Below are 26,271 nucleotides of genomic sequence, written 5' to 3'. Positions count from 1 at the left end.
GGATTCTTGGGTCTAGAATTTGCTCAGATGACCTTCCACATGCTGCTGCAATCATTCCTCAGGCTCATTATGACATCACCAGCGGCCTGACTCTCTCTCTCTCTCTTTCTTTAATGCCATGTTTGGATGTGCTTGTCTGACGGGTTCCCTATTCTCCCTCGTGCATGATTCTAGCATTCACCCTCTCTGGCCATACAAAATTTGACTGACATTTGACATTTGTCACTTTTTTTTTTTTTTTTTTTTACTGTCTAGTGTATTTCCTTCTAGGGTATTACCTCTCTACCACTCTATAGATTCTTGGTGGGAGGGGACCTCCAGGGCTTGCCCTCAGTTTGGAAGTTTAGGAGACCACTCCTTCCCCACCCCCCGCCCCCCCCCCCCCGCCCCCGAAGGAGGTAGGCATGTGACCTGAGAATGCCCAATAAATAGGAGGCTCACTTCAGGGATTTTGCAACTTGCGTGGGTGGCCCAAGGAAGAACGGGAACAACTGGAGGTCACCTGTCCAGGCAGCACCATACTAACTGCTCTGTTCCTGTTAGGGGATCACTGCTGAAATTCCTACTTCACAGCTCTTTGGAGCTCTTCTGGTTCTTGCTTTTTCCCTGACTGGTCCGCAGGTCTCCTGTTAATTCTAAGACAGCCTGATATCTTTCTACCCACTCCCTTGTGCATGAGTTAGCTATGGGTTTCGTTGCTTATAAGCCCGGATCCTATCTGACACACACCCTGATAGTAGTGAGGACTCTCCAGACCTTTGCCTCAGGCTTTTCTAGGGAGGGGGATTGGACAGTAAGAGCAAATAGAATAACTCTTAGTAGAGGGGAAGAGGGGGCAACAAATACCTGATTTGGCTTTTTCTCACAGCCATTGTATTAGTTTTCTATTGCTGCAGAGCAAATTACTATAAATTTAGTGGTTTAAAACACTAGTAATTTATTATCTTGGAGTTTCTGTAGGTCAGAAGTTTGGGCGTGGCGTAAACAGGTTCTCTGCTAAAGGTCTCACCAGGCTGAAATCAAGGGGTCAGCCAGGACTGCCATCTTTTCTGAGGCTCAAGGTCCTCTTTTAAGCCCACTGGCTGTTGCAGGATACATGTCCTTCCAGCTCTAGGACTGAAGTCCCTATCTCCTTGCTAGTTGACTGGGGACCCTTCTCAGCTCCTAGAGGTGACCTTCAAGTCCTTGCCATCTGTCCCCTCCTTCATGTCTCTCATATGGCAATTTGCTCCTTCCAGACCAGTGGGAGAACATCTTTTTCCACTTCGAATCTCTCTGACTTCCTCCATTTCTGACCTCTAGACCCATTTTTGAAAGTGCTCAACTGATTACATCAGGCCGACCCACACTTAAGGATTATACAGGGTGTGTACACCAGGGAGTTGGAATCTTGGGGACCATTTTCGAATTCTCACTAGCACAGCATTCCTGTGAGGATGTCACCTGGAGAAGCCTATTAGTCGGTCCAAAATTATCATATGTATTCAAAGAAGATAAATTCAGGACAGCTGGCTACAGCGGCTAATATCCATGGACAGAGCTTTTGTCCTGTAGGCCATGCCTGGGGCTTGCAGGAGAGCAAGGTATTTGGGGTACCAATGTGGAAAGGCTTATTAATGTTTCTAGAATGATTGATCACAGTGTTAAGTAGATGATGCCTACTTTTTTCTTTTTTTTTTTGAAAAGGACACATTTATTTGTGCATTTTTGCTGTTTGTTTCTTTAAATGGCACAGCCTTTAGAAGGCGCCTTCTGATTGGAAGAATCACAACAAATTTGTTCCTCTAGTTAGAAAGAATACACTCTCCAGTCATGGGGGTACCAGCCAGTGTCATTCTGCCACCCCACATCCATCAGGAAAAGGGATCCTTCTCCCTCAGCAATTTGGCAAGATTGAAACAAAGTAACTACAACACAACAGTGTCAGAGGATCCATGACACCTGCTTTAAAAATAAATCTCCTGGCTTTGTCTTTCCCTTTATTTTCAATAAATGCTCTAGTATTATTGCCACTGCATTAATCTAGCAGCAGGAAACCATTATCCTATGACAACAGTCTCTCCCATTAACATTATCTTTTAATTTTAAGATTGTTTAGATGACTGTTAGAAGCTACTAAATTAAGATAAAATGAAGAAAGAATTATTTTCTTTAAGCCAAGTGTTCAGTCAAGTTACCCACCCCCAATGTTGACTGAGCTGGCAAAAGAGACAGCATTACTTCTGTATCAGATTACTAAAGACTATTTGGGTATAAGTTGAAATTTCTAGAAATCTAGACATGCTTTCAATGTCATCTAGGAAATAACCATTAGATTTTAAAGTATTATATATATTGTTTGCTCTATTACATGGTACATTTTAAGAGTTGAAAATACTGGTTATTTTTCTGGGAAGCAATTGTTGTAGTAAATAAAACAATAATGAAATCTCAATGATGGAAACTCAGGAAAGAAATAAAGGAAACATTTGTCTAGTAGAGTTTACTCTGAGAAATAATTGAATTTGGAGAATGCAGCAAAAATAAGACAGGAGGAAAATAAACCTCAATTAAAAGAAAGTCGTGATTGTTAGTGATTATTATTTAATGTTCTGACAAATGGACTTTAAGCTGACAGTCATATCATATTAAATGGTATCTGTAAATTTCATATAAAATATATTACAAACATTTTTTCACATAGTAAGTGACTTGCCGACTATCTGTTAGTTTAAAAAAATTCTCTTTTGTTCTATGAGCTGTATCCTAACACTTGAAGATACCCTTTAAAATCTTTCAGTATGTGTTCTGATCCATCCTTATCTGTTTCAAAGGTCTCAAGCCTTTCTTTCTAAAAGGCAGGGCTGGTACAACTGCAAATGAGGAATATATCTAAATAATTATTACAATATTGATATTATGCATTCAACAGTCTAGATCTGTGCTTCCCCACTCCCATGGGTAAACCACACAAAACAAAATTAATATAAACTGAGTTACTGTTTTAGTAGAAATCATACTGAAAAAAAAAAATGCTTAAGTTGTGAATTCCTCATATTGTTAATACAGTTCAAGTAGGCCATCAATATGTGTCCTATTTACTGATAGGTGCAAAATAGGTGGTGGGAGATCAATCAAAACCCCCCTTCCATAAATTACCATGACTTCCAGAAATTATCAAAACTTCGCTGGAGTGTCATACGTAGTCTTCCCAGCAATGAGTTATAGTCAATAATTCATTCCCTGACTGAGCTGATAACAGGCAGATATTCCAATAATGTGCCAGGATTTACTACTGGACACAAACAGTAAGTAGAAATTTCAATGCAGCGCTAAATGTTATCTCAGTGGAGAAAAGCAATAAAAACAGGACAGAGAGTGGCATCTGGGTACAATGCTTGGATGTTTTAACCCTCTAATTAGGACAAACATGTACAAAGGTAGTGTTGTTTAAGTTTTCATTCTTTCTTTGCAGCAAATTGTTTCCAGAGTATTGTTCCGTAATGACTTCTCCTGGCCCTATTGTCAGAAAGCACAACAGATGGCTCTGGAAAAATACTGGAAAGAAAGTCTATTTTATTCTTGAGTTGCTTTCCCGAATTTTAAAATGGCTTGAATATCTTCCTTTTAAAGGAAACTCTCCCTGCCCATGCCCCTGCCCACACAAATGATCATCTTAGACTAAAGGTCTTAAATATATTTTCAGTGATTTCTTATCATACAGAGAAATCGACAAATTTGCTTTCTCTGTCAGAATGTTTTGAAGCTAGAAAAGAAGTGGTGATTCATCAAAAACAATTTTATTATGAAATTTGATTTATGTTGAGAAATATAAATGATGACGTTATAATGTGTACCTCTGCATGGAGGGAACACATTTTAGTCAATTGAGTTATCCAATTTTATTATTATTTAAAAAAATCCATATCTCGTTGTTCATTTTATTCTAAAGAATTTATGGCACTGTATAGAATAGAAATATGTGTTTTTCAAGTCTATGGACAACTATGGATTGAACTCCACTAATTCCACCAGGGTTATTCATTATAATTAGATGAATAAATATTATCATATTTTCATCAATTTTTTTGTGAGCAAATAGAGACCAGTATTATACTTTAAAAAATTACATTTTATTACAAATCTACATAGAGAAAAAGCTTAATTATATCAATACTATAATTAAAAGTGACACTAACTAAAGAAGCTGTGGTTTGGGGTACTTGAAATTTCTGAATTATTAGCCTTCCTTTTCCCAAGAACTGTTAGTGGGAACATAGCAGGAATGAATTATGCTTTAATGCTTTAGTTTCTCTATCAATAAATGCTCATTTCCATCGTCTTGGAGAGGAACAGTAATTAATGTTAAATGGAATTGCTATTTTCTGCTGGATTTATAATTTTAATATATATTCTTAGTAATAACCACCTCACATATACACAAATGGCCCAGTCATCTACATACCCTCTTTTTTAACTACTACAAAATTTAATTTATCCATAGTAAGATTTAACTCGACTTTAATAAGCATTGCCTGTGGGCCCAGTAGACCATTTCGAAGACCCTAATGAACAAATAACCTACTCACATATATAGTCTCATAATTTATTTGCAACGATATATGCAGAATATCACTTGTGCTTGAATATTATTGACAAAATTCAGTCTTAGCAAGAGGTAGCAGGCGTAAGCCAAGTAATTTTTCCTATAATATCACCACTATGAAATATATTCATAGATCAAGATTTGCTGATAGTTCTGAGGCAGACTGGGGGGATATTTAAGGTCCTGTTCCTACCCTGATAAACATGTATGAAGAAAACGAGTCATTTCTTGCCACTATAATAAAAGTGGCCTTGCTATGTCAGACAAAATAATGTGTCACAGATGTATGTTCTTCTTTCTCATCATCTTTTCCACCTTTCCCATCATTTCCAGGAGTTTCAAATGCCCTTATCAAGTAGAATAATTAAAAGCAAAATCTACATTGTAAATTATATTTCTGATCACATGGTATCAATGCTGTTTCCTTTTCTTCAGTGATCTTCTAATTGTTTTATTTCAATGAAATCGACTTTTTCACTGTGCTTTTACATTACCCTATAAAGGAGAGGTTAGGATAGAACTTCCTAAATACTGATCAACATAATTTGGTGGGACATTTACCAAATGTAGACATTTGGATTGCTTTAAAAAAAAAAAAAGAAAGAAAAAGATGTTCTAAAAAAGCAACAACCTACCCCTTTATCACATGAAACTTTTAGTGAGATATTTATAAGGGATTTTGAGAAATACCAACAAAAGGCAGTCAGTGAATTTAAAGTATTATCAATATTTAAAGCCAAGATATAGTTATTTGAAGTATAGTCTTTTAGATAAGTTGAGTTCATTATGAATCCCTAATCTTTTTTTAAAACAATTATTTTATTGAAGTACAGTTGATTTGCAATGTTGTGTTAATTTCTGCTGTACAGCAAAGTGATTCAGTTACACACACACACACACACACACACATATTCTTTTCCATTCTAGTTTATCACAGGATATTGAATATAGGTCCCTGTGATAGACAGTAGGACCTGTTGTTTGTCCATTCGATATACAATAGTTTGCATCTGCTAATCCCAAACTCCCAATCCATCCCTCCCTGACCCTGCTTCTCCTTGGCAACCACAGTTCTGTTCTCTATGTCTGTGAGTCTGTTTCTGTTTCATAGATAATTTCATTTGTGTCATATTGTAGATGAATCCCTATTCTGAAATGCTGCAGCAGTCTCTCCAATCCTACCACTGTGCAGTACCTCTCCACCCCCCAGCCAACACTACTACCACAAAAACTGGCAGGGGCCTAAGTGCCATTCCTCCTCCTCTTTCCTCATGACATCTGTTGGTAACTATCCTTGCTTCCTCTTCTCTCCAAACCTTTTATATTTTGGAATTGTTGCCCCAGATTCAAGCTTTTCAGATTCACTTTGGCTGAATCTTTTGATTTCAAGGGATCTCTATGATGGCAGCAATAATGGTAGGCAGATTTTTTTTAAAAATGCCTTTCTAAAAAGACTGCCTTCAAAAACAGTTTTGCATTGACTTTAAAAGGTTAAAGTATAATTTTCTTGAGAAAGAGCTGGGGCACTTTGCCGTGGAAGCTGCCATATCAGCATCAAATAATCTGGCCTTTCTCAGGGCACAGAAGGTGACACGGGTCTGTGTGGAACCTCTGGCTGTCCACGGGAGAGTCTCAGAGAACTGTCACTTGGAGAATGGAAAAAATGATTGTGATTTGAGGACTTAAAGGAGAAGAAGGGAAGGTATGGACAAATCATTTTGGGGTGAGTGGGGAGAATGAGGGCTTGATCTAAGATCAACATAGTTCCTACATTTAATTAGGATTCAAGACACAAACGATTTGAGTTTCTCTTTCTTTTCCAAAGCACTGTATTCTTATTTCTCATTGTATGTGAGTAGTTAAGTGATGAGTGTGTGACATCAGCTGAGGTTTCTTGAACTGCTGGGCACACTATAACACTATTATTTTGAATTTAGTTAGTTTTACTATATACCAGGATTACTTTGAGCACTTTTATATCCGTTTAAAGAACACCTGAATACAGAACTGCCTTACCCATAATGAAATTGTATTTACACAGCTTTTGCGAGTTTAGCATCAGTGGAAATAAAAGATTAACATTGCTACCTCATTCAAGCTGGCCCTTTCAGACCACAAACATCTCGCTACCCAGATGAGAAAGGACTGCTAAATGAAAGGGATGCAGAAATAAAGACTACCCAGAGGTGGCGCTGTGGTTAAAGTACACCTGAATTTTGATTACATTGAATGAATTTATTTCCTACCCCTCTGAAGAGAGACTGTTAGCCATTACTGCTTTTGTGTTTCTATAACCACAGCATCAGCAAATAAAGGTCTCCAGTAACATACTCCCACCCACTCCAATCTACAGGGACATGTGTAAAGTCCTCACTCCGCACACAATCAGAGCCAAAACACTGAAACTACCTCCTAGGCCCCTTCAAGCCTATAGATCTATACTGAAAGTTTTATCCATCCTTCTCTCTTCTTTTCCTTCCACAAAAACTACAATCCTTTGGATAATTACTCAGTTATATCCGATGTCTGATTTATTTTCTAACATTTCATTTTAAAATAAAGATTTAATTTCGGAGTACATACTTTGGGAAATAACTAAAGTACCACAATTCATTCCAGACCTATGTATTATGTGTTCTATAAGAAAATCATTTTTTAAAGAAAGGAAAAATAAAGACGATTTGGCTTAATTCCTTCATTTGTGGATTAGAAAATGAAGGGCCAGAGCAGGAAATTTACTTGTACGTGACAAATCATAACTTAATTGCAGCTCACTAAGATCTTGTGCCATCTCGTTTTGATTATTATAAATTATTAACAACTGAAGCTGACCAAGGGAATTATTTGTATTATTATGTGTATTATTTGTTTACGGGGTTCCTTTCCCCTTTTGGTTTAACTGAGGTTTCTTTACCAAACTTCAAGGAACATTTCATGTTTTTAAGTTGGCTTTCTTTAATCACACCCATCTGCAGCTGTTTTCTGTACAGAATATTTTAATTATTACTATAGTTTTAATGATTTTTTAAAAAGTTTTTCATATGTGCACAAAGTGACTTGATCATAAAAATGCAATTTTAAGTTCCAATCAATAAAAGTAAGCCACTTAATTTCGAGGTGCTAGAAATACAAAGAAAGGAGTATTCTAACTGGTATTTAAAAATGTCTTCTGCTTGATATTGTAGGCAATGACTGTAGTTTCTTTTGCAGCCTTAATGTTGATGGATTGAAAGACAGAAATCCCCCAAACAGACACTAAAACCATAGATGTTTAACATCTGCATTGTCTAGCCAGATTCTTCTGCAGGTTCCTTTCCTCCATCTAGCAGTATTGTGCGTAATACAGTATGAAAACTTGTCCCACAAGGCTGGTTTTACTTAATGATACTCAGCAGAAGGGCTTTGCACTTTCATGATAATTTCCACCAGAAAAATCTCTCTGGAACTTACTAATAATAATCAGACCTGATATTAGCCTCAGATCGGAGATTTATTAAACCTATTTGGCAGAGCAGATAAAGTTGAAGCATCTAGGCTGAGCTGCGGCCCTGGAAAGAGACACTCAGACTACCACCCTAATAGCATTCCTCAAAACTTGATTTATACTAGAAGTAACCTTTTTTACTCTCCAGAGGCTGTGAGATTTCGAATCTTGCAATAACTTCCATCGCTCTGGAGGCTACGAGAAATTTGGCCTCTCATCCTCTACAGTGGGGTGGATACAGGGGGCCAGGCTTTTCCCCTGAAGTTTTCCTCAACTTTGAACGTAAGGACTGTGATCTTTCTACCACCAGCAATTGACAAATACCTATGAAGTGCCTACTGGGCACTTAAGTTTACACTCGCGTTGATGGGGAGAAGCTTCTACCTTGTTAATGAAACTTCCACTAAGGTTCATAAATCTCTAACATCGTGAATTTAAAAAACAAAAACAAAAGAACTCCTCAAAAACCATCTCTTCTGCGTGTGTGTGAAGTCCACCGCCCTGAGATTTCGACCAAGCTTTTCTACCTCAACAGGAAGAGGCCCATTTCTGAGACAGATGTGAAGTAAGTTTCCTAAGGGGCTCCTCTCGGCGCGAGGACGGGCTATCCCCGAGGGGCGAGCGGGCGCGGGTCCCGAGGGGGCCACATGAGCAGGGAGGGCAGGTGTGGCCCCCGCGCCTCGGCTTGCCATCTCGGGCCACGGGGGGCCGCGCCGGCGGGGTCGGCGGCGCCCAAGGGACTTCTCCCCACCTGATTCGGGCCCTTCCCCGCTTCAGCCTCGGGCGGCTCAGCCGCCTCGCTCCCTCCCCCGCCCCCGGAGTCTCGTTTCAGTCATCCCTTTGTCCTTGCCCGGATTGGCAGGTTTTATTATTCCGCCTGAACAATCCGGCCGCCCAGTGGCTGAGGGTCGCTGACGTCGGCGGCAGAGCCTGGGAGTAGTTGGGATTTTGCTCTGTCAGTAACACATGTATAAGAGCCGCGGAGGGAGCGAGTGAGCCGGTTAGAGGCCAGCGCCGCCGCCACCACCGCCTCCAAGCCGGGCAGCAGCAGCCCCGGCAGGGGCGAGGGTCAGACGCGCGGGGCCCCGCCGGCCGCAGCTCCCCGCCTCCCGGGCGCGCCCGCCCCCCGGCCTCCGCGCCGGCCGCCGCTGCTCCCGGGGCTGTTGTGTCTGCGGCCGCTCCTCGGCTGGAGGTGCAGGAAGCTCGGCCGAGCGGCCGTCGCCGCCAGCAGCCCCGAGCGAGCGAGCGGGCGGGCGGGCGCACGGGAGGGAGGCAGGCGGAGGAGGAGGAGGGGGAGCGGGAGGAGCGCGGGCGGGGCGGGGGCCTCCGGGCGGGGGAATATACAAAGTGAAGCCACATTGCCAAACTTGCAGCAGCGATTGCAGCAGTTGCTGCCGCTGCGCCGCGCGGGCCGAGGGCTCCTGCAGCTGCTCGCGCGGAGCCGGAGGCGGAGAAGAACGACGAGGACCGAGACTGACGCTTCTGCTTCCCGGCGCCTGCCACTTACGCGGGCCCCCCCAACCCAGCCTCAGAGCAGCGCGTTAAAAAAAAAAAAGAAAGAAAGAAAGAAAGAAAAGCAGCCCTTAGCCCCCTCCTCCCCTTTCCTGCTTCTGCGAGAACATCCCCCCCTCCCTCCAGCTCCGCCAGCCAAGGCGCCCCTTCCTTGGAAGCCGAGCGGCTTCGCTCGAATTTCGCCGCCGCCGCCTCTCGCAATATTGCAATATAGGGGAAAAGCAGGTAAGGGGACGGCTGGGGAACCGCGGGTAGGGAGGGGGGAGAGAAGGAGGAGGGGGGCGATTTGGGCCGGGGCTGTTTTCTTTGGCTTCCTTCCCTTGACCGTCCCAAATTGCAAGTAAACAATACGTCGGCTTAGATAATGCGAGAGTCTGAAACTACCGAGGCCGGCCTGCGAGCTAGCAAGGAGGGCAGCCCCGGGCCGCCAGCTTTGTAGCGGTTCCTGCTTACAAAAGGGTTCTTCTTGGAGACGGGGCTGGTGGGGACCTTGGAGGCGTGTGGGGGTATTTTCAGTTCCGAAGGGAGAGGCAGGAGGTGCTTTAAGGGTTGAAGTCTGAGAAGTAGTGTGGGGAAAATAGTCAAGACCCTACCCCCCGCACCCCACCACTATTTTTGAAACAGTGGCAGAAAGGATCTAAGTGAGCAGGATTCGGTATTGCTGGTTCTTTAAAAAAAATTCCTCTTATAAGTCTTTTGTTCCAATCCAGGAGAAATCCGGTGAATCACCTAATTAAAATCAAGACATGAATTAAGCATCCATTTTTGTACTACAAATTGCCAGCGCTACGTTTGTCCCTCCCTTGGTCTCCATTAAAAAACACCAGAGACGTTGTTAAAGGGGGGCAGATTTTGCCTCTAGCTGCCAGTTCTGCTTTCTATTTCACAGACTACCTCAGGACCTAAATTGCTTGGCTATGTAATTACTAGAGTATAAGCCTATTTAACTTAAAAGCTTTCTTTTTTTTTCCAACTCTAAATGAAACTTGATGAGGGCCCGTCCTTAGTTATCAGGGGAGTCAGTTTCTGGTCAGTCGTCTTGATTCATCTCTTTTAGATTTAATCAGCATTAAGGTATTGCTTGTCCTTAAGAGCTTTAGCTAATGGGGTTACTGGATGCTTTTCTCAGTGTAATGTTTCCTTTTCAAAAAAAATATACATATATATTTACCTCTCACCAAAGATGGGGGCGGGGAAGAGCTTGGAATCTCCTCCCTCCTCCTCTTTTAAAAAGAATTCTGAGCGATTAAAACGTTGGGCGGGGGTGGGCAGTTTAAAGACATAGGGCAGGAAATGCAGATTCATTTGGGTTAGGGCTGAAATTGTAACAAAAAGCAATTCCTCGAGTAAATGCATCAGATAAATCAATTTACATAAAGGTATGATGCATTCGGTTAAATGCAATGCTAATGGGTTTTAGAGTGGTCCTGTTTCCAAAGTCTCAGGGTTTTGTTACAGCTTAATTGGTGCAGTTCTTATTCTGGTTTATTGTGCGGTCACTGGACACACGTTCCGGGACTCTTTCGGAGGAAATGTGTTTAAAACCGGCCTATTTAAGGAACACAAGTCCTTGTTTCGTTCCCTTCCCCTCGTTTTTTTGCAGCAGCCAAGTTGGGCCGGGGACAGGCAAAGTTCGTCCTCTCCCTTCTGAGGTATCAGCTGAATGTCTTGAGCAGATAGCCGGGAGCCTCGGGGGGAGCCCACACTCTCGGCTTACAGAGGACAAAGACAAAACAGGCTGCTTAATTGGCAGTAAATAACTTGATCTTTTTATAGAATAAGTGACTGGAGGAACACTAGGACTTTATTGGACTCAGGATTGGAGGCAACAAATTAATCGGTTTAGGCTAAGCTTTATAAATTGATTCCTATATTAGACCCCAGTTGTTTCTCTCGTGACATTCATTAGAAAGAGTGGGGAATTTTTAAAAGCAGTTTTTGGTGACAGTAGGTCTGGCTCAGATATAACTTGTGCATCCTTTAACAGTGCCTTCTCACATATTATCAGTAACGTACCCCCCACCCTTTTGGAGGAACAAAGCTCTACCATTTAAATTGCTGATCAAGGGCAGATTAGTGAGACCAAAGTGGAGAGTGTTTGTATAGGAAGTTAACAGGCATCCTAAAGTTCAATGATCTATTATTCTTGCCTGTGTCCTGCAAACGCAGAGAAAACACTCATTGATCTTCAAAATGAAATGAGATTTGGAACAATAATGGGAGATGGCGGTCACCACAATGGCATGTGAAAGGTGCTGTTTAAAATAAGAAAAACCAGTTTCTCAACTTTACACACCGCACCCCCCCCCCCGCCCCGAAGTCCCCTCGCCTCCCCTCCCACCACCACTCTCTGCATCTCCCCTCCGCCGGTTCTTCCCTCCTTCCCTTTCAGAAAGCCGAACTATTTCCAACTTGCGAACTGCAGCTGCACTTCCCCGGGCAGAGCTCGGGAGGGAACGTGGCTCCGGCGGGGGCCGCCTCTCTCTCCCCTCGGTTTGCGCTCGGGGCTCGGCGGGGCCCCGGGAGGGGCCGGGCGAGGCGGTGGGTGGGTTTGACCCTCATTTGCTGGAGGCGGGCGGCGGAGGAGGGGGCAGTGGGCGGAGGCGGGGGCCGGGAGGAGGCGCCGAGAGGGGAGGAGCGCGCCGCGGAGCCTCGCTCTCTTGAGTTTTGACAGTACCCGAGCTGAAATTGTCAGCGGCGGCGGGCGCTGGAAAGTTGAGAGGAGCTCGTGGCCCCAGAACAAAGCTTGAGAAAAGTAAACAGGCGGCTGCTGCCGGCAAGCCTCCCTCCTTCCCTCTCCCCGTCATCCTCCTTCCCGCCCTTGCCCTGCTGCTTCCTTCCAGCAACTTTGGGGGCTGGCGGGGGACGGATTCGCTCTCTCGCGCGGCGAGTACTAACTTTCGCATCGCCTCTGTTTTGTCTCTCTCTCCCTGTCCCCTTCCCGCCTTCTGCAGACCATGGTGAATCCGGGCAGCAGCTCACAGCCGCCCCCGGTGACGGCCGGCTCCCTCTCCTGGAAGCGGTGTGCAGGCTGCGGAGGCAAGATTGCGGACCGCTTTCTGCTCTATGCCATGGACAGCTACTGGCACAGCCGGTGCCTCAAGTGTTCCTGCTGCCAGGCGCAGCTGGGCGACATCGGCACGTCCTGTTACACCAAGAGCGGCATGATCCTTTGCAGAAATGACTACATTAGGTAAGACTTGGCTGCCTTTCCGCGACATGGGCGGGCAGAGCAATGGCAAGGCCAAAGGTTACCAAGGGTTTTAAAGAAAGGAGCAGGGCATCTCTGAGAATACAGTGTAGCTTTCACCTCAAAAACCTGGTTGGCCGAAATTTAAGGGGTTAAAGAAGCATGTGTTAATCTTCCAATATTTAGTGGCAAATTAATGGCAAAGGCCACACGAAGTAAAAACTGCGCATCTGGGGGGACTGGGCTGCTAGGTGTGCAAAGGTTGGGACCAGGATCCTCGGGACCAGGATTTCAAGTGGTCAGCCGCAGTTGGACCCTCCACTAAAAATAAACATTTCAAGTGGGAGTTAAGCTGCTTTCTTAAAGCAAGGTAGGGACCAACATAGGAACTAGGGAGACAAAAGACTGATTTAAACATTTAAGTGTGGGTAGTGAGAAATGATATGCCGATGGTGATGGCTGATTATGATATTTACGTAAGCACCTTTAAACTTTTTTGAGTGGAAAACTGACTCATTCTTTGTGCTCCTTGTGAAAAATGCTGATTGCCCATCGGTTTAAAGACTTGTCATTCTTCTTATAGCAAAGAAACCCGAACAAGAAAAAAAAAAAACCTTAATGGTAATGTTTCTCTTTATATATTGTTACTTGAAGGCACGCAATACTCAAGTGTTAGTGTGTGGTTTGTGATGTAGAATTTGCAGTTCAATTGAGGAATGTTCAGATTTTGGGTTTTTTGTTGTTGTCATTTGTATCACTACCCTTGATCCTCAAAAGAGATTTAGGAAGAGAGGCTATAGAATTATACTAATCTTGCATTTTAAAGCAATGTATAGGAACATTCATATGCCCATGTAAGCAGCCTTTTTCCAACAAGTTTCAGTGCAATTAATGGAAAGAATTCAGGAGGTCAGGTGCCTATAGGATCTTTTCAGGTGAACTCAAGCTACTTAAACTCATTAATTTGAAAGGAGGCATTTGAAGGATTACACATTTAATTTGAGTAAATGGTTTGATAGACTGATGCACATGAATGCTTCTAGGAGGTGTTCTGTTTCAACATCCAGTAATTAAAAAAAAAAAACCCACACGCACACGGTTGATACTAGACAACCGCTCACTTTTAAGAAATGCGTTCTATTAAAATTTCTGCCCTAAACCGTTTTCTTTATAGAGATTAGAAAATTTTTGCCCTTTCTCCAATGCGGGTGAATCAATAGATGAGGTATTTTGTTCAAAGTTTAGCTCCATTGTGATTCCCTCACTCTGCATCTAAAACTGCAGAAGATCCCAGTGCAGTTTGGAGCTGAGTATGGGTATGTTTACGCCAGCGATATCATTAGTGTAAATGATGGAATAAGATGATACTTGGTTATTCCAGTAATGCAACCTATGTCCTCTTTGCTGGCCTCCTCAATCAGCCAAGTCAAAGAAATACAGGAAGGGAGAGGGCTTTTATTTTTAAATTAAGATGGCAGCATTAATTTCACGAAGTGTTCTTTTAGAAGTAAACGTTGGAAAATCATCAGCAGCATGGGTATAATGCTTTCTGGTCCTCCTTCCAAGCAATGCCATGAGCTTTGACAGTACTGTAATTAGAGAGCAAAACTGGTAAGAAGGAGGGTGGTTTAAAGGGGAAAAATTGACAGTGCTGTTCAGAAGCAGTGAATGGTACAGATTCATCTCTTTTCCAAGTGCCTTCAGAAAACCTTCGCTTCTGATTACCACTAATTAAAAAGAAGATGGGTCCACTTCCATTCCCTCAGGACAAGTTTAGGCAAGTGGCTTCCTGGGAATCACTTCCATTCCTTTCCCTATTCTTGGGAACAAATATAAATGCCCATTTGGTGTTTTCCTCTAATGGAGCAATGGAGGGTGTGTGCCCAGCCCCAAGACTTAATTAATTGGGTCCATATTCTCCCTTCCTTTTCTCCTGACTTTGAAAACTGGAACCACGCTTGCTGTTGAACTGGAGGCTACCCCGAGGACCTTAGATTTGTTCGGGAGAGCGGAGTTCTAGCTCAGTACCCAATTGATCTTTTCCTCACACTGCTCAGGGCTCAGCAGCAGACACCCCCCTCTCACCCACCAAGTTTAAGAGATCTCCTAAGTCTTCCTTCAGTGTTCCTTCCTTCTGCCCACCAAGATGCCGAAAGGGTGGGAAGGTGGGGAGGCTGCGCGTTCCTTTTCCTCTCAGCCACTCCCTCCCCAGTCTCCCCTCAGTCCACTTGTTGGAGGAGCTTTCAATTCTGCAGGGACGGCCGCTGAGGAGCGGGACTAATCCGCTCGCCGGCCGCCAGGTGAAGGGGACCCTTTGGCTCTTCGGCCCCAGCTGGGACCACAGAGCGATTTATTAAGGGGCTTTTAAACTGTCTGACTTTGAGGTTGTGGCTTTTTGAAAGCAAGCAAGATCTGGCCAAAAAGCTTTGGGAGAGCTGGGAGGGGCCCGGGGAGGAGGAGGTTGCGGGGGGGAGGGGTGGGTGGTGCTGCTTTTCCCCAGCCCCTTCCCCCTGCGCGACCAAGTGTCGATTGGGCAGAGCTGGGCTTCTGCCTCTCCTCCCTCCAAGATTTCAGATAAAGCGGCTGCCTTGCTGCAGCGAATCCGCACAATTAAAAGCTTTAATTAGTGGCTCCTCCATTTTCTTAGTTTTGATGGGCTTTATCTAATGAGATCTGGTCTCTGGCTTAGATCTGCTCCGAATGACGTGTCCGCAATGAATGAGAGCTGCGTCGCAAACAAAACATTTAATTAACAAAATTGGCCTCTAAGAGAGGGAGGGATAGACAAGGGGGGGAGGGGAGAGGAAGGCGAGGGTGGGTCTTAAAGGGGCCAACGCCGGCCTGGCCCCGCCACCTTGCAAAATTACAAAAGTCGTTGAACCTTGGAAGCGCGTCCTCCCCCTTCCCCCCCCGGTTCCCGACCCCGCAGCTCAATCCCAGTGCCACTAAGTAGCTTCAGAAACTCCGATTCTCTTTCTTCGAGTCCTCCTTCCTCCACCCCCACCTCGGGCCCGAAGACTGGCGCGGAAAGTGCAGCGAGAGGAGGAAGTTCGGAGATCGACGGGTGGGGCTCCAGGTCCGGGGAGGCAATGCTACGCGCCGGAAGCTCGGGTGGTGGTTCTCGGCGTGCCGGGTCTCGCTCTCTTGCTCTCTCGCTCGGCCGGGCGGGGGCCGGGCTGGGGGCTGACGGCGCCTGAGGCCGCAGTTCAGGCGCCCAGCCGGCCGGCAGCCTCGGGCCCGCGAGGGGGCGAGCGCAGGGCGGGAGCCGGACGAGCGGGTAGCGCTTTCTCTCCCCGGGCTCCGCTCGGGAGGTTCACGTGGCGCCCGCAGCCGCAGTGAGCGCCGCGCAGCGGGGGGTGGGGGCCCGGGGCGGGGGGATTGGTGGTGGTTGGTGGTGGAAGGTGCGTCTGGGGAGGGGGTAGCGTTAGGAATGGAGGCGCCGCCAGACAGCGAGTTCATTTCCCTGGTAATCAACAGCAAGCTGCTATATTCAGAGAATGCTGTCCCTTTAATTGAACAGGCTAGGTAATTAAATGGCACTTTTCCAATAGGACGTGCTAGGTAAATCTAATAGTTGGTTATTTAATATCACTTTGAAGTCTGCCCACTCAAGCACAATGACAGCACAGGAGCATGTGAACTATTAGCTAGGAAAAAAAAAAACAACCAGGATCTCAAAAATTAATTAAATCGCATGCAATTTAGGGGGAACGTTTATCTTGATTTGTCATAACAGAATTAATTCAAGGCCTCCAATTCACTTGGGGGCAGATCTGTTACTCTGAATTAACCAAGCGTAATTTGGCTGATTTTTTTTTTCTCCCTCCCCTCTCTAACGCAGCAGTTGCGATTATTCACAGCCCCCCTCCTAAGTATCAATAGCTTCTGGTGCTTTTAAGGTGCTTGGTCTCTAGTTATTCCGAAGTACCTTTAATGGACTTGGCTCCAGGCATAATTTCAGGGTTGCATTTTCTTTGTTACATTTAATATAGCTGGTGCAGAATTTAGATTAAATATAGGAACCTGCTGGAAAACCAATTGCTTCTGGATCGGTAGCTGTGGATGTGCATTTTTCTCCTCAGATAGGTCGCTGATATTTACTTGTAGGTAAAAATGTATACCTTTCAGCCACACTCTTAGAAACCTACCTCTCCTTGCCTGAAAGCGGTTTAGAAAACAGCCAGGTAATGCTCCGTGTCGTGTGTATTTTGCTTGAAGTAACCAGTTGCAAGGAGGCTCACCTATTGGTCGTTGAAGTTAGGGAAAGATGCTAAGTATTATTACTGAACTAAAAATACAACTTGCTCTCCGTCTCTGTCAGCAAGGAGAGTTGGAGCTGGCAAACAGTCCTAGCACTACGTGGTACTTTTCATAGGAGCAGAGCACCTTTAAAGTGTAGAGGTTTGGTGGGATTTCTTCCCTTTTCCCTTTTCCCCATGTAAGTAACCTCTTGATGTTTGTGATTGATTGCATTGCCCAAATGCTGAAATATTAACGACCTTCTTGGACTGAGGACCCAAAGAAAGGAAACTGAAACCAATTCTGTCATCACAATTAAAGACTCCCCTGGCTTTAATTAGCCTGACCTGGGGTATATCTCCCCGTTGCTTGAGTTAAAGAGAAAAGAGCCCATTATAGTCCAGCCTGAGACCGATAGCTACTTAATTGAGCACCTAAAGCCTCAAGCCTTTTAAATCAAACACTGTCCTGGACAGTCCCCCTGGTTAGATAATTAACTCTCCAGCGCACAGAAACGTTGTTAAAACACACACACACACACACACACACACACACACACAACTTTTCAGAAAAAGGGTGGAATTCTAATGGTAGCCTTCCTCTCTGGTAAAAGGGATTAAAATGTGTATAGACATGTAAGTTTTCTGCTCTGAGGCAGCTTTAAAGCTGTAGGCACGGAAAGATATTAAACTCCATTAATATTGTTTTTCAGTAGCACATCAGTCCTGGGTAGATCTTGGTCATTTTCAAACTTTGTAACTGTAATTTCTGACACTTTAGGAATCCCGTGATTTTGTGGCTGATTGTTCCCTGAAAGGTTATGAAAGTGGTGCTGGAGAATATAAGATGTATGAAAAGCTTTTGGATTACATACGACTGCCCTGATTATTAAAATACACTTAGAGATTGAAGACATACAAATGACTTTACTCAGGATGGATTGTTAAATTAATGAACACTTAGGTTGGGTAATCAGATCGGTACTGTGAAAGGGTATTTTTGAGATGGAGTGTCACTGTGTACCTGTTGGTAGTGGCAGCCATAATTATAGACTCCTAGCCATTAAAATACTTCTGGGTTGCTGTAAGAGGATATTTGGTCCTTAGCTCAGGTAGGATTCTGTTCCCTACCCCCGTTATCTACACCGCCCCCCTTTTATCCTCAGCATGTTTTTGGCTACATGGACAGGTTTTTAATTTTATTCTTACCCTAAGTGTTTGAGTTGGTACCCCTTTTGGGGATTGAAATAGCCCTGCTGTGGACTGGAAACTCCCCCTGGCAATGCTAATTCTCTGGCCACCCCACCCTTCTGCGAACCCTCTTGTGGCAGCAGTGACAACCCACACTTGCAGGATGCTGTGGGTGAGACTCCGGGAGCCTTCATCAACGCTCCTGAAGTGGTCCAGTGTTAGGAAATGCCAGGCCAGCGGGCCCTGAGCTCCCACACGGTGTGGTCCTGCGGCTAGAGGTCCTGACAGTGTATTATTTCAGCTTTCTCTCTGTAACTGTTCTGATTCTGTAAGAACGTGTCAATGTGTCGTTGATCTCAGACTAATTAGTTTTGAAATGGAGTTTTGATTGAACTCTTCAAATCGATGCTGCTGCAAAATTTGTTTCTTGGGCTTCCTATTAAAAGCCATCTTAAGGGGCAGTTTTACTACTCTCCCTGTCGTTCAGTCGATACATTTAATAACAACTTACAGGCTATTTTCAATAAAGTGGCGACAGCAAATTAGTAGTTTGAACATGACAAGCCTCTTCTGCAAGACCAGATTCTGAAAACTCAAAGCAATTATTTTTATATAGAGGCATGCCACAGTCATTCAGATTACGGAGTGTTCTATAGGAGCCTGTCTCATGGTTTGACAAAACTGCATTTTATGACTTTCTTTGGACAAGGAAGAAATGCAAGTATTAATATTTATCATGATACCGATATGTTAGTTTGTAAGTCCTATTACTTTGTTTTTCATTGTTGAAAAGTGCCTCTCTGACCCTGCTTACTCGTTCCGATATCACCTTTCAATGTGAAATCATTTTGGTCTGTTTAATAAATATTTGTGGATATTAAAGAGGGAAGCCCAAAAGCAAATAAAGCTTCCCAGCTTGAGTCTACAGATTTCATAAAAGCCAAAGTTCGGTGTTCGTTAAAATATTTTGTCACGCCTGTGGAAGGATGTAAGGAATTATGTATATCTTTTTCTTCAGTACACCGCACTTCCTTGAGCTTTCCCCTCCTCTGCAGACTTCTCCTTCTCCCCCTCCTCCCCCCATGGCAGATGTTGTGGTCTCATTTGATTGCATAGGAAAACTGCAGTGATACAGCAAACACCCAGAGAGATATGATGACAAATGGGTCCAGATCCCGGTAAATTACTTTCTGCTCAAATCGAAATTTCATTCAGTTTGTTGCTAGCAGAGATGAAGTAATCTAAATTGTGGACTCAGGAGCAGATAGAGGGAAGTTGGAGCAAGCATTTCATTATCAAGAGAGAGAGAAGGTTAGGATGAAAGAGATGAGCAGAGGCAAATCTTAAGTGTTGACACCATGATTGAAAAGGTTAACCCATACACATTATATATCAACCTGGATAGCAGAGAGTTTCTAATGGAAAGTCTGCACTGATGGAGGTTTACGGGAGTTTCAATACACTGAGCATGATGTCTTCTTAGATATACAATCAAATCCTCTTAACCCTTTTGATGACTCATATCTCAAGATATGATTAAAGTACAAAAGAGTTCTTCATATAATTTCAAGGACACAATACATTTAAACTCCAGGCATGAATTGTATCTTTTTTTTTATGATGAACTCAGTAATCTGATAAAATGTGTGTAGAACAGAATTGTTTCGTATTTGCTAGAGGTGTAAGTCAATATTTTGATGAAACCCAGGGCACCCTCTTCCTCTGCGGTAGGCAGAAGTTAGCTGTGACCCCCCAAAAGGATTTTTCCCAGGTGATGTAAATCACTCATAAAATTTGAGTCCGGAGCCGAAGAATTTAGTCTCTGTCAAATGCATTCCAAAGGGAGGGCCAGAGGCTGGGGATTTCTTTCTTTTTCCTTGGTTTGGGATTATTCATTGGTGTCCCCGTCATCTTTGTTTCAGGTTATTTGGGAATAGCGGTGCTTGCAGTGCTTGTGGACAGTCTATTCCTGCGAGCGAACTCGTCATGAGGGCCCAAGGCAATGTGTATCATCTGAAGGTAGCATCTGCTCCTCCTCTGTTTTTTAAAAGAACCATAACTTTCCTACATGGAGACAAAGCGTATCTCCTTAGTAGGAACCCTGTTTTCTCAAGCCGCAAACATGGAAGGAATCCACTGAAATTGTTACGTGGCAGTGATGATTACACATCCACCCACGCCACTCCCCCCATGCCACAGAAGCACACACCTGTTTGTCGCTTTTCCCCTTTAGCTTGATCCAGTTTCTGGCATTTTGGCTTACTCTTTTCCAGAATCATGTTGAAGGAAAGAAAACACTAAGCCATAAGTGGCTCTCTGTACTTGACAGATACCTGCTTAAAAACAGTTTATAAACTTGTGACCAAGAAAGACTTAATTTGTACTTGTTTTCAGTGGATTTGCTTTTTCCTTTCAGTGTTTTACATGCTCTACCTGCCGGAATCGCCTGGTCCCAGGAGATCGGTTTCACTACATCAATGGCAGTTTATTTTGTGAACATGATAGACCTACAGCTCTCATCAATGGCCATTTGAATTCACTTCAGAGCAATCCACTACTGCCAGACCAGAAGGTGAATACCTAGTTGGAAGGTTCAACCTCTTCATCTAGTGAGGGAGTTTTCCTAGGTGGTTGTGTTTTTGCGTGCCCTTTTAAAGAAATGTAGACTACTCATACATACACGGTTCAGAAGTAGAGGAATTGATTGGTTAAATCGTGAATCTTTTGTGGTGGAAAAGAATCCTGACTTAGTTATAGCTGTAGCTTTACCAGTGTTGAACACATTATCACATGCAGAGTCAGGCAGAATGTAAAACTTGCCTACGACCAGTTGTTTATCCCACTTGACAATTTTGAAATTCAGAAATACGATGTGACTAGGTTATTGTGGGGGGAAAATTAGAACATTTTTGGTAGGAAGAGGGAATAAATGTCTTTGTCATGAAAGAATGATTTCTGCATTAGTAATAGCAATCTGGACACCTGCCTTCCTAACCCAATTTACGGTGCTTTGAATCTTAGAAGAGCAGTTTTACAAAACATTCTGGAATTCCAAAGGAGAGCATTTTTGTTGATTGGTAGTCCCATAATATTTGAGTAAGTTACAACTTTTTAAAAAGTTCTAGCTCTTGCTGATCATTAAAGATTAAATGTCTTGATTCTTGATCCACAACTGGAAAGGTTTTGGACCAGAGTTAGAAACGAGGAAATTATACAAATGTACGAATCATGTATTAGAGGGCACTTCAGAGGGAAGATTGGTGATCAACAGTTGTCCAGCACCTGCAGTACTGGATGGTTTCAGATCTATTTTAATCTCCTTAGTAAGTCCTATAGCTATGCAAGTGAGTGCATTTTGATAACTGCTGTGCCTAATTTGTAACAATTACTGTCAACCTTCAGTTAAGAGACTGTTCATTCCACACTGGCCCAGAAAAGAGTGAAATGTATGACTCGTGCGCATAATTTTATTCACATCATATTTCATACTGATTATGTATTGATGACATTGATTCATTTACTCTTTACAGCACCACTTGCATGGATATTAAATCTTATTGACCACAGATGAATTTTAATTTCAGATTGGTGATAGATTTTTCCATCAGCTCTGATAGTATGTTTGACTTTTTCATCATTAACCCAGGCAATCACACAACACTGAGTTATTGCATTGAAACAAAAAGTGCACACTTCACTTGGTAATTCTTTATGGATTTACAATAGGAACTTCATTAATGTCTGTTGTAGGGATCACAAAAAACAACATTTATCTGCAAATAGGAATTTAGCAAGCTTCAAAAATCTCAGGAAAAAATATTAGGCTTCTTTGTCTTCCGTAATGCATTTTCTTAATGCCGTGTACAGGGACAATGACTAATATTTGAAAAATTTTAAATTATACTGCCATATTTTAATGCTTATTTTTATCATTTTCCCTTACTCAAGTTTATGGAATGATTTTAAATGTATTTTCCATTGCTTTATTAGGTAAAGGTTAATTGCATCAAAATGTGTACAGTTTTCCTTATTTGCTAATATAGGAACTACATAGAATACTATTTGAAGAACGGAAAGCTAATTTTTTATTGCAAATTAATCAGTCGCCATTGATGAGCCGGTTCAGGCTTCTTTAAGGAGTGCCAGTACATATAAATACTTACAGATCTTCATGGTTTCAGTTGTAATTAAGTGAATCTGTAGGGCTGAGTTGAGGACAATGAATGGGTAACAAATATTTTGAGATACCCATTTCAATGTAGAAGCAAAGCCATTTGTAGTTATACTTGGTAGCCAAAAAAAAAAGTACAAGAATAAAATCCACCCCCTCCAAGGTAAAAGCTTAGTTTCTCTACAAATTATATCGTAAGTTTGTTGCTGGTTTTATACCATTTCTTTCCCTGACTTAGCAAGGCATAAAAAATGATACAGCTCACCAACGTGCATGATGAGAATTGAAGGATGTAGAGATAAGATGGAAAATGTAGCCAGACTGTGTAGCCAGACTGAATACAGGCCATAGCAGTGTTAGCCAGGGACTAGGTACACAGACATGTAATAAGTACGAACACCGTCTCACAGTACCCTCTTACTGAGTATAAGATGATGTAAATTGGGAGGTGTTAGGGAGGAAAATTTGAGGAAAATCTGGTTTACGTGTTTACGAGATTGCAAGTATTGTGCCTTTCATGTAAATCCATACCTTTTGCAGAGTGGGAGAGCTAGGGGGTTCATTTTGGAACACAAAATATATGAGGCAATGAAAAAGAGCCTACCAGTGTGTATTTTAATGTTGGAAGCCTTTTCAAAGGAGACAGGTGGCCTTCAAAAATTAATAGCTCTTAAAAGCCATAAGGAAATATAACTTAAGGATGTGTTCTTGTCAGACACTGGTGAGAAGCTGTGTTTTGGGGGTGATGTTAATTAAGAACGTATCCCCGTTGGCCTAAATGTCTTACATTTTTGCCCTTGGTGCTCAGCTCACCATGAGCACAGTCAATTCACAAGGTAGTTTTTGTAAATAAAGGTTTTGGGTAAGCTGAATGTGGTCCAGAGAGATATTAATGAGAGGGCAAGGGGGAAGAGGTAATGAAAACATACTTCCTGGTGGAATCGTAAACTGCTTTTTGGACCTGGAGAATGCTTTAAAATGATTTTCCCCAAACCCTGTGGCGTTTCTTTTCTGGAGGAGATGAGATGGGGAGAAATGACAAATAGCTCCATTTTGTTATTTTCTTCTCTCTCATTCTCCATATTTTTGGTAGGGAAAATTGGACATTAATTTTGGCCATTTTCCTTCTGTTCACAGAATCAATTACATTTTTAGTGCATGATGCATAATAAATATACCCAAACATCCTCTGGCTGAAAAGTAATGAGTTGATTATTTGTACATCCCTTCTTTAAAGGCAGCTAATTGTATGGAAAGTATAGGCCCCCTTCAACTTTTATTCTCCTGAAATTTGTTCCCAGTGTCTGGGATGTATAGTTTAGTTGTTGTTCTGCGCCATTGGCTTTTGTATGTTCTGAGAAAAAATAATCTTAAGCACTTAAATCATACAGTCTCTTTGACTGAAATCTCAGACCACTCTTGTTCTAGGATCTACAAAAAGTTATAGCCTATATTGTCTGAAGGAGACTTGGCTCCCCTCAGGAGAATACTGCCTTGTAGAGAGAGAGTTATGTAAATAGAATCAAGAATTGTGGGTTTTGGTTTTTTTTTTGTCTGCTCTGGAATTCTTTCTTCCACTCAGGAGTGATGGTTTCATCTAGAATAATCTGTGCTTTTCAGTAAAATAAGAGATCACATCTCTTTGGTCAGAAGAAAATTTAGCGAGGGTTCTAGTTTACATACCACTTCGCAGTTCCCCCCATAGTTACATAATTGACGTTGTGTGTGTGTCCATCGTAGAGGACATTTGTTGCTCATTTATTAAATATGCTCGCTGGCTGCTGCCGCATCTTTGTTCTGGACAGACAAATTACCTTTCTCACACTGAGCCTCCACTCTGGGGATTAAGCCTCTACCACTTTAATTAGCTTGGAAGTAGGGGGTTGCAGCTCCTAATAGACTTCAGGCTTTTAGTAAGTTAGGGAAAGGGTGAAACGAGAACTTCCTGGGAAGCTCACAATGTCATTTAAAAACCATAAAAACCTAATATATATTATTTCATTTTGGTAATTGCAAACAGCTTGTATTGGACAACTGTGGATTATCATTTCTAACTTAGATATTAAAGTTAGACTTCCACTGAACTACATTCTTTAATTGAGCACAAGTCATTAACACATTACATATGTTAGATTCATATATTTACAATATTTATGTAATATTAAGTGGCATAGTAGGTAGGAAATACTAAAGGAAAAGAAGTTTCTCAATATTTGTGTGTGTGTGTGTGTGTGTATACACACGCATATACACACATACCTATAAGCAGAGAAGGACATGGGTGCATAGACATCATATGGGGATATTAGAATAATCATGTTAACTACCAGTATTTGTTTAGCTTTTATTAAGTGCCAGGTGCTGTTGAATGTGGCCTCTATATATTATGTAATCCTTATAACACCCTTATTATCCCCACTTTTAGGATGAGGAAACCAAGACACAGACAGTTAAGTAACTTGCCTAAGTTTACACAGTTGAGAATATTAACACAAAACTTCCTGGGGAGGAGGGACTTGGTTCTGATGTGCCTTTAAGATCCTAGTTCGAGGCAAGATGTTACAATTCATTCTTTGCAGAAAGAAACTTGCTTTTAACAGAGTTTAGCAATTCATTGTAGAACTTTACACCAGAAACTTTCTGAAAGTCCATTTATCGTCTCATTTTGTCCACTAGTAAAAGTGCAGAAAATGTCATGCTTTAGTTCTCCACTGCCAGAGTAAGTAGCGTAGAAAGCCTCTAACAAGTCACAGTTGGAAAGTAATCTAATAGAAGAAGATTAGTGAATGTAGGGAAGACAAAAGCAGCCATGTTTGAGTTTAATATCTCTCAAGTTTAGCATTTTAGCTAAGATGCCTGTTTTTATTTCTTGCAGGTCTGCTAAAAGGTCAGAGTAATGCAGAATGCGTGCCTTCATCTCAGATCTTGTTCATCACAGGTGGATCCCATGTGTCTTCAGTAGACAAGTCACCTTTGTAGCTAGCACCAGTGCCAGCTCCATGCCATTGCACCTTCTTTAGTCTTGATTGCCCTTCTTGCATTTATTGGTGTATTAAAATGACTGAATATGAACATTAAGGACTCCATGAACCTGGGCTAATGGGAGACTGTAGAGAAAATGAAAAAAGATCCACCGGAGGACATCTTTGGGGGGGAGGGAGCTTGGGAGGAGGGAAATGACTAATGAAGCTAATTAAAAGAAGCATTCAAATCTGCTTTCTACCCTCATTAACAATTAGCAGGGCACTGGCCAGAGTTTGTACCCTGTGTTTTTACCTTAACAACATTCTATTTGCTCTTTGTATATTTAAGTGTTGTAAGGAAATGTGTTTCAATCAAAACTGAACATGAGATAAAGGAAAGAGATGTGGCTTTTGTGATATTCTATCACAAACACTTTTATTGTATCTCTGTAAAATACAATGTATGTATGCATGTAAGTGTTTTCGTCCTAATGTTGCTACTCCCATGGCAAAGAAAAAAAAAAGAATGAAAAAAAGAAAAAAATTGGAAAAAAAGTCAGGCTCATAGAAGCTACTGTGTAGAAATTCCCCCCTACTTCTAATTTGCTGAATGAAGAAAAAAATCTTTTATTTGTGATATTTTCAGAGACATTTGCTCTAGTATGGTGTATTTAAATAATAAAAACTTAAAAGAAAAATATTCGATGGAGTTTGGGTTTAAAAACTGCTTTTTCTTTTCTGTGTTTTGGAAAATTTTATTTTTTTTTGTTCCATACCAAGTTCACTTTAAATCTTCGGGGGTCGAGGGAAGCGGTGGGTATATTTATTTAGCTCTGATCCAATGAGGTATTCTTCAGATTACTTAACTATGCCATTTTTGGCAGGAGTACGAAGTCATGTCTCTAACGGAGTCCTTTCTATAAATTCAGAATATTCT

General features: G+C 42.4%; 1 protein-coding gene across 3 annotated transcripts; it reads left to right on the top strand.

The window, feature by feature from the left end:
• The first annotated feature begins 9,671 nt into the window (after positions 1-9,671).
• On the top strand, positions 9,672-26,043 carry LMO4 (LIM domain only 4). 3 transcript variants are annotated; one of them, XM_081217027.1, is made up of 5 exons: positions 9,672-9,806; positions 12,536-12,774; positions 20,123-20,219; positions 20,617-20,772; positions 25,247-26,043. In XM_081217027.1, the coding sequence occupies exons 2-5, from the start codon at positions 12,539-12,541 to the stop codon at positions 25,253-25,255; spliced, it is 498 nt and encodes a 165-aa protein (XP_081073153.1). In that variant the 5' UTR covers positions 9,672-9,806; positions 12,536-12,538; the 3' UTR covers positions 25,256-26,043. The 3 variants fall into 3 exon arrangements, with proteins under 3 accessions (XP_081073153.1, XP_081073151.1, XP_081073152.1); XM_081217025.1 differs by lacking the exon at positions 25,247-26,043 and having other exon boundaries at positions 20,617-20,799; XM_081217026.1 differs by lacking the exons at positions 9,672-9,806; positions 25,247-26,043 and adding an exon at positions 12,199-12,336 and having other exon boundaries at positions 20,617-20,799.
• The last annotated feature ends 228 nt before the right edge of the window (positions 26,044-26,271 follow it).

This window comes from Mesoplodon bidens, assembly GCF_964165515.1.
Source record: "Mesoplodon bidens genome assembly, chromosome: 2".
Classification (NCBI taxonomy): Eukaryota; Metazoa; Chordata; class Mammalia; order Artiodactyla; family Ziphiidae; genus Mesoplodon; species Mesoplodon bidens.
The sequence above is the reverse complement of the archived record's forward strand: the minus strand, read 5'-3'. Positions and strand labels throughout refer to the sequence as shown.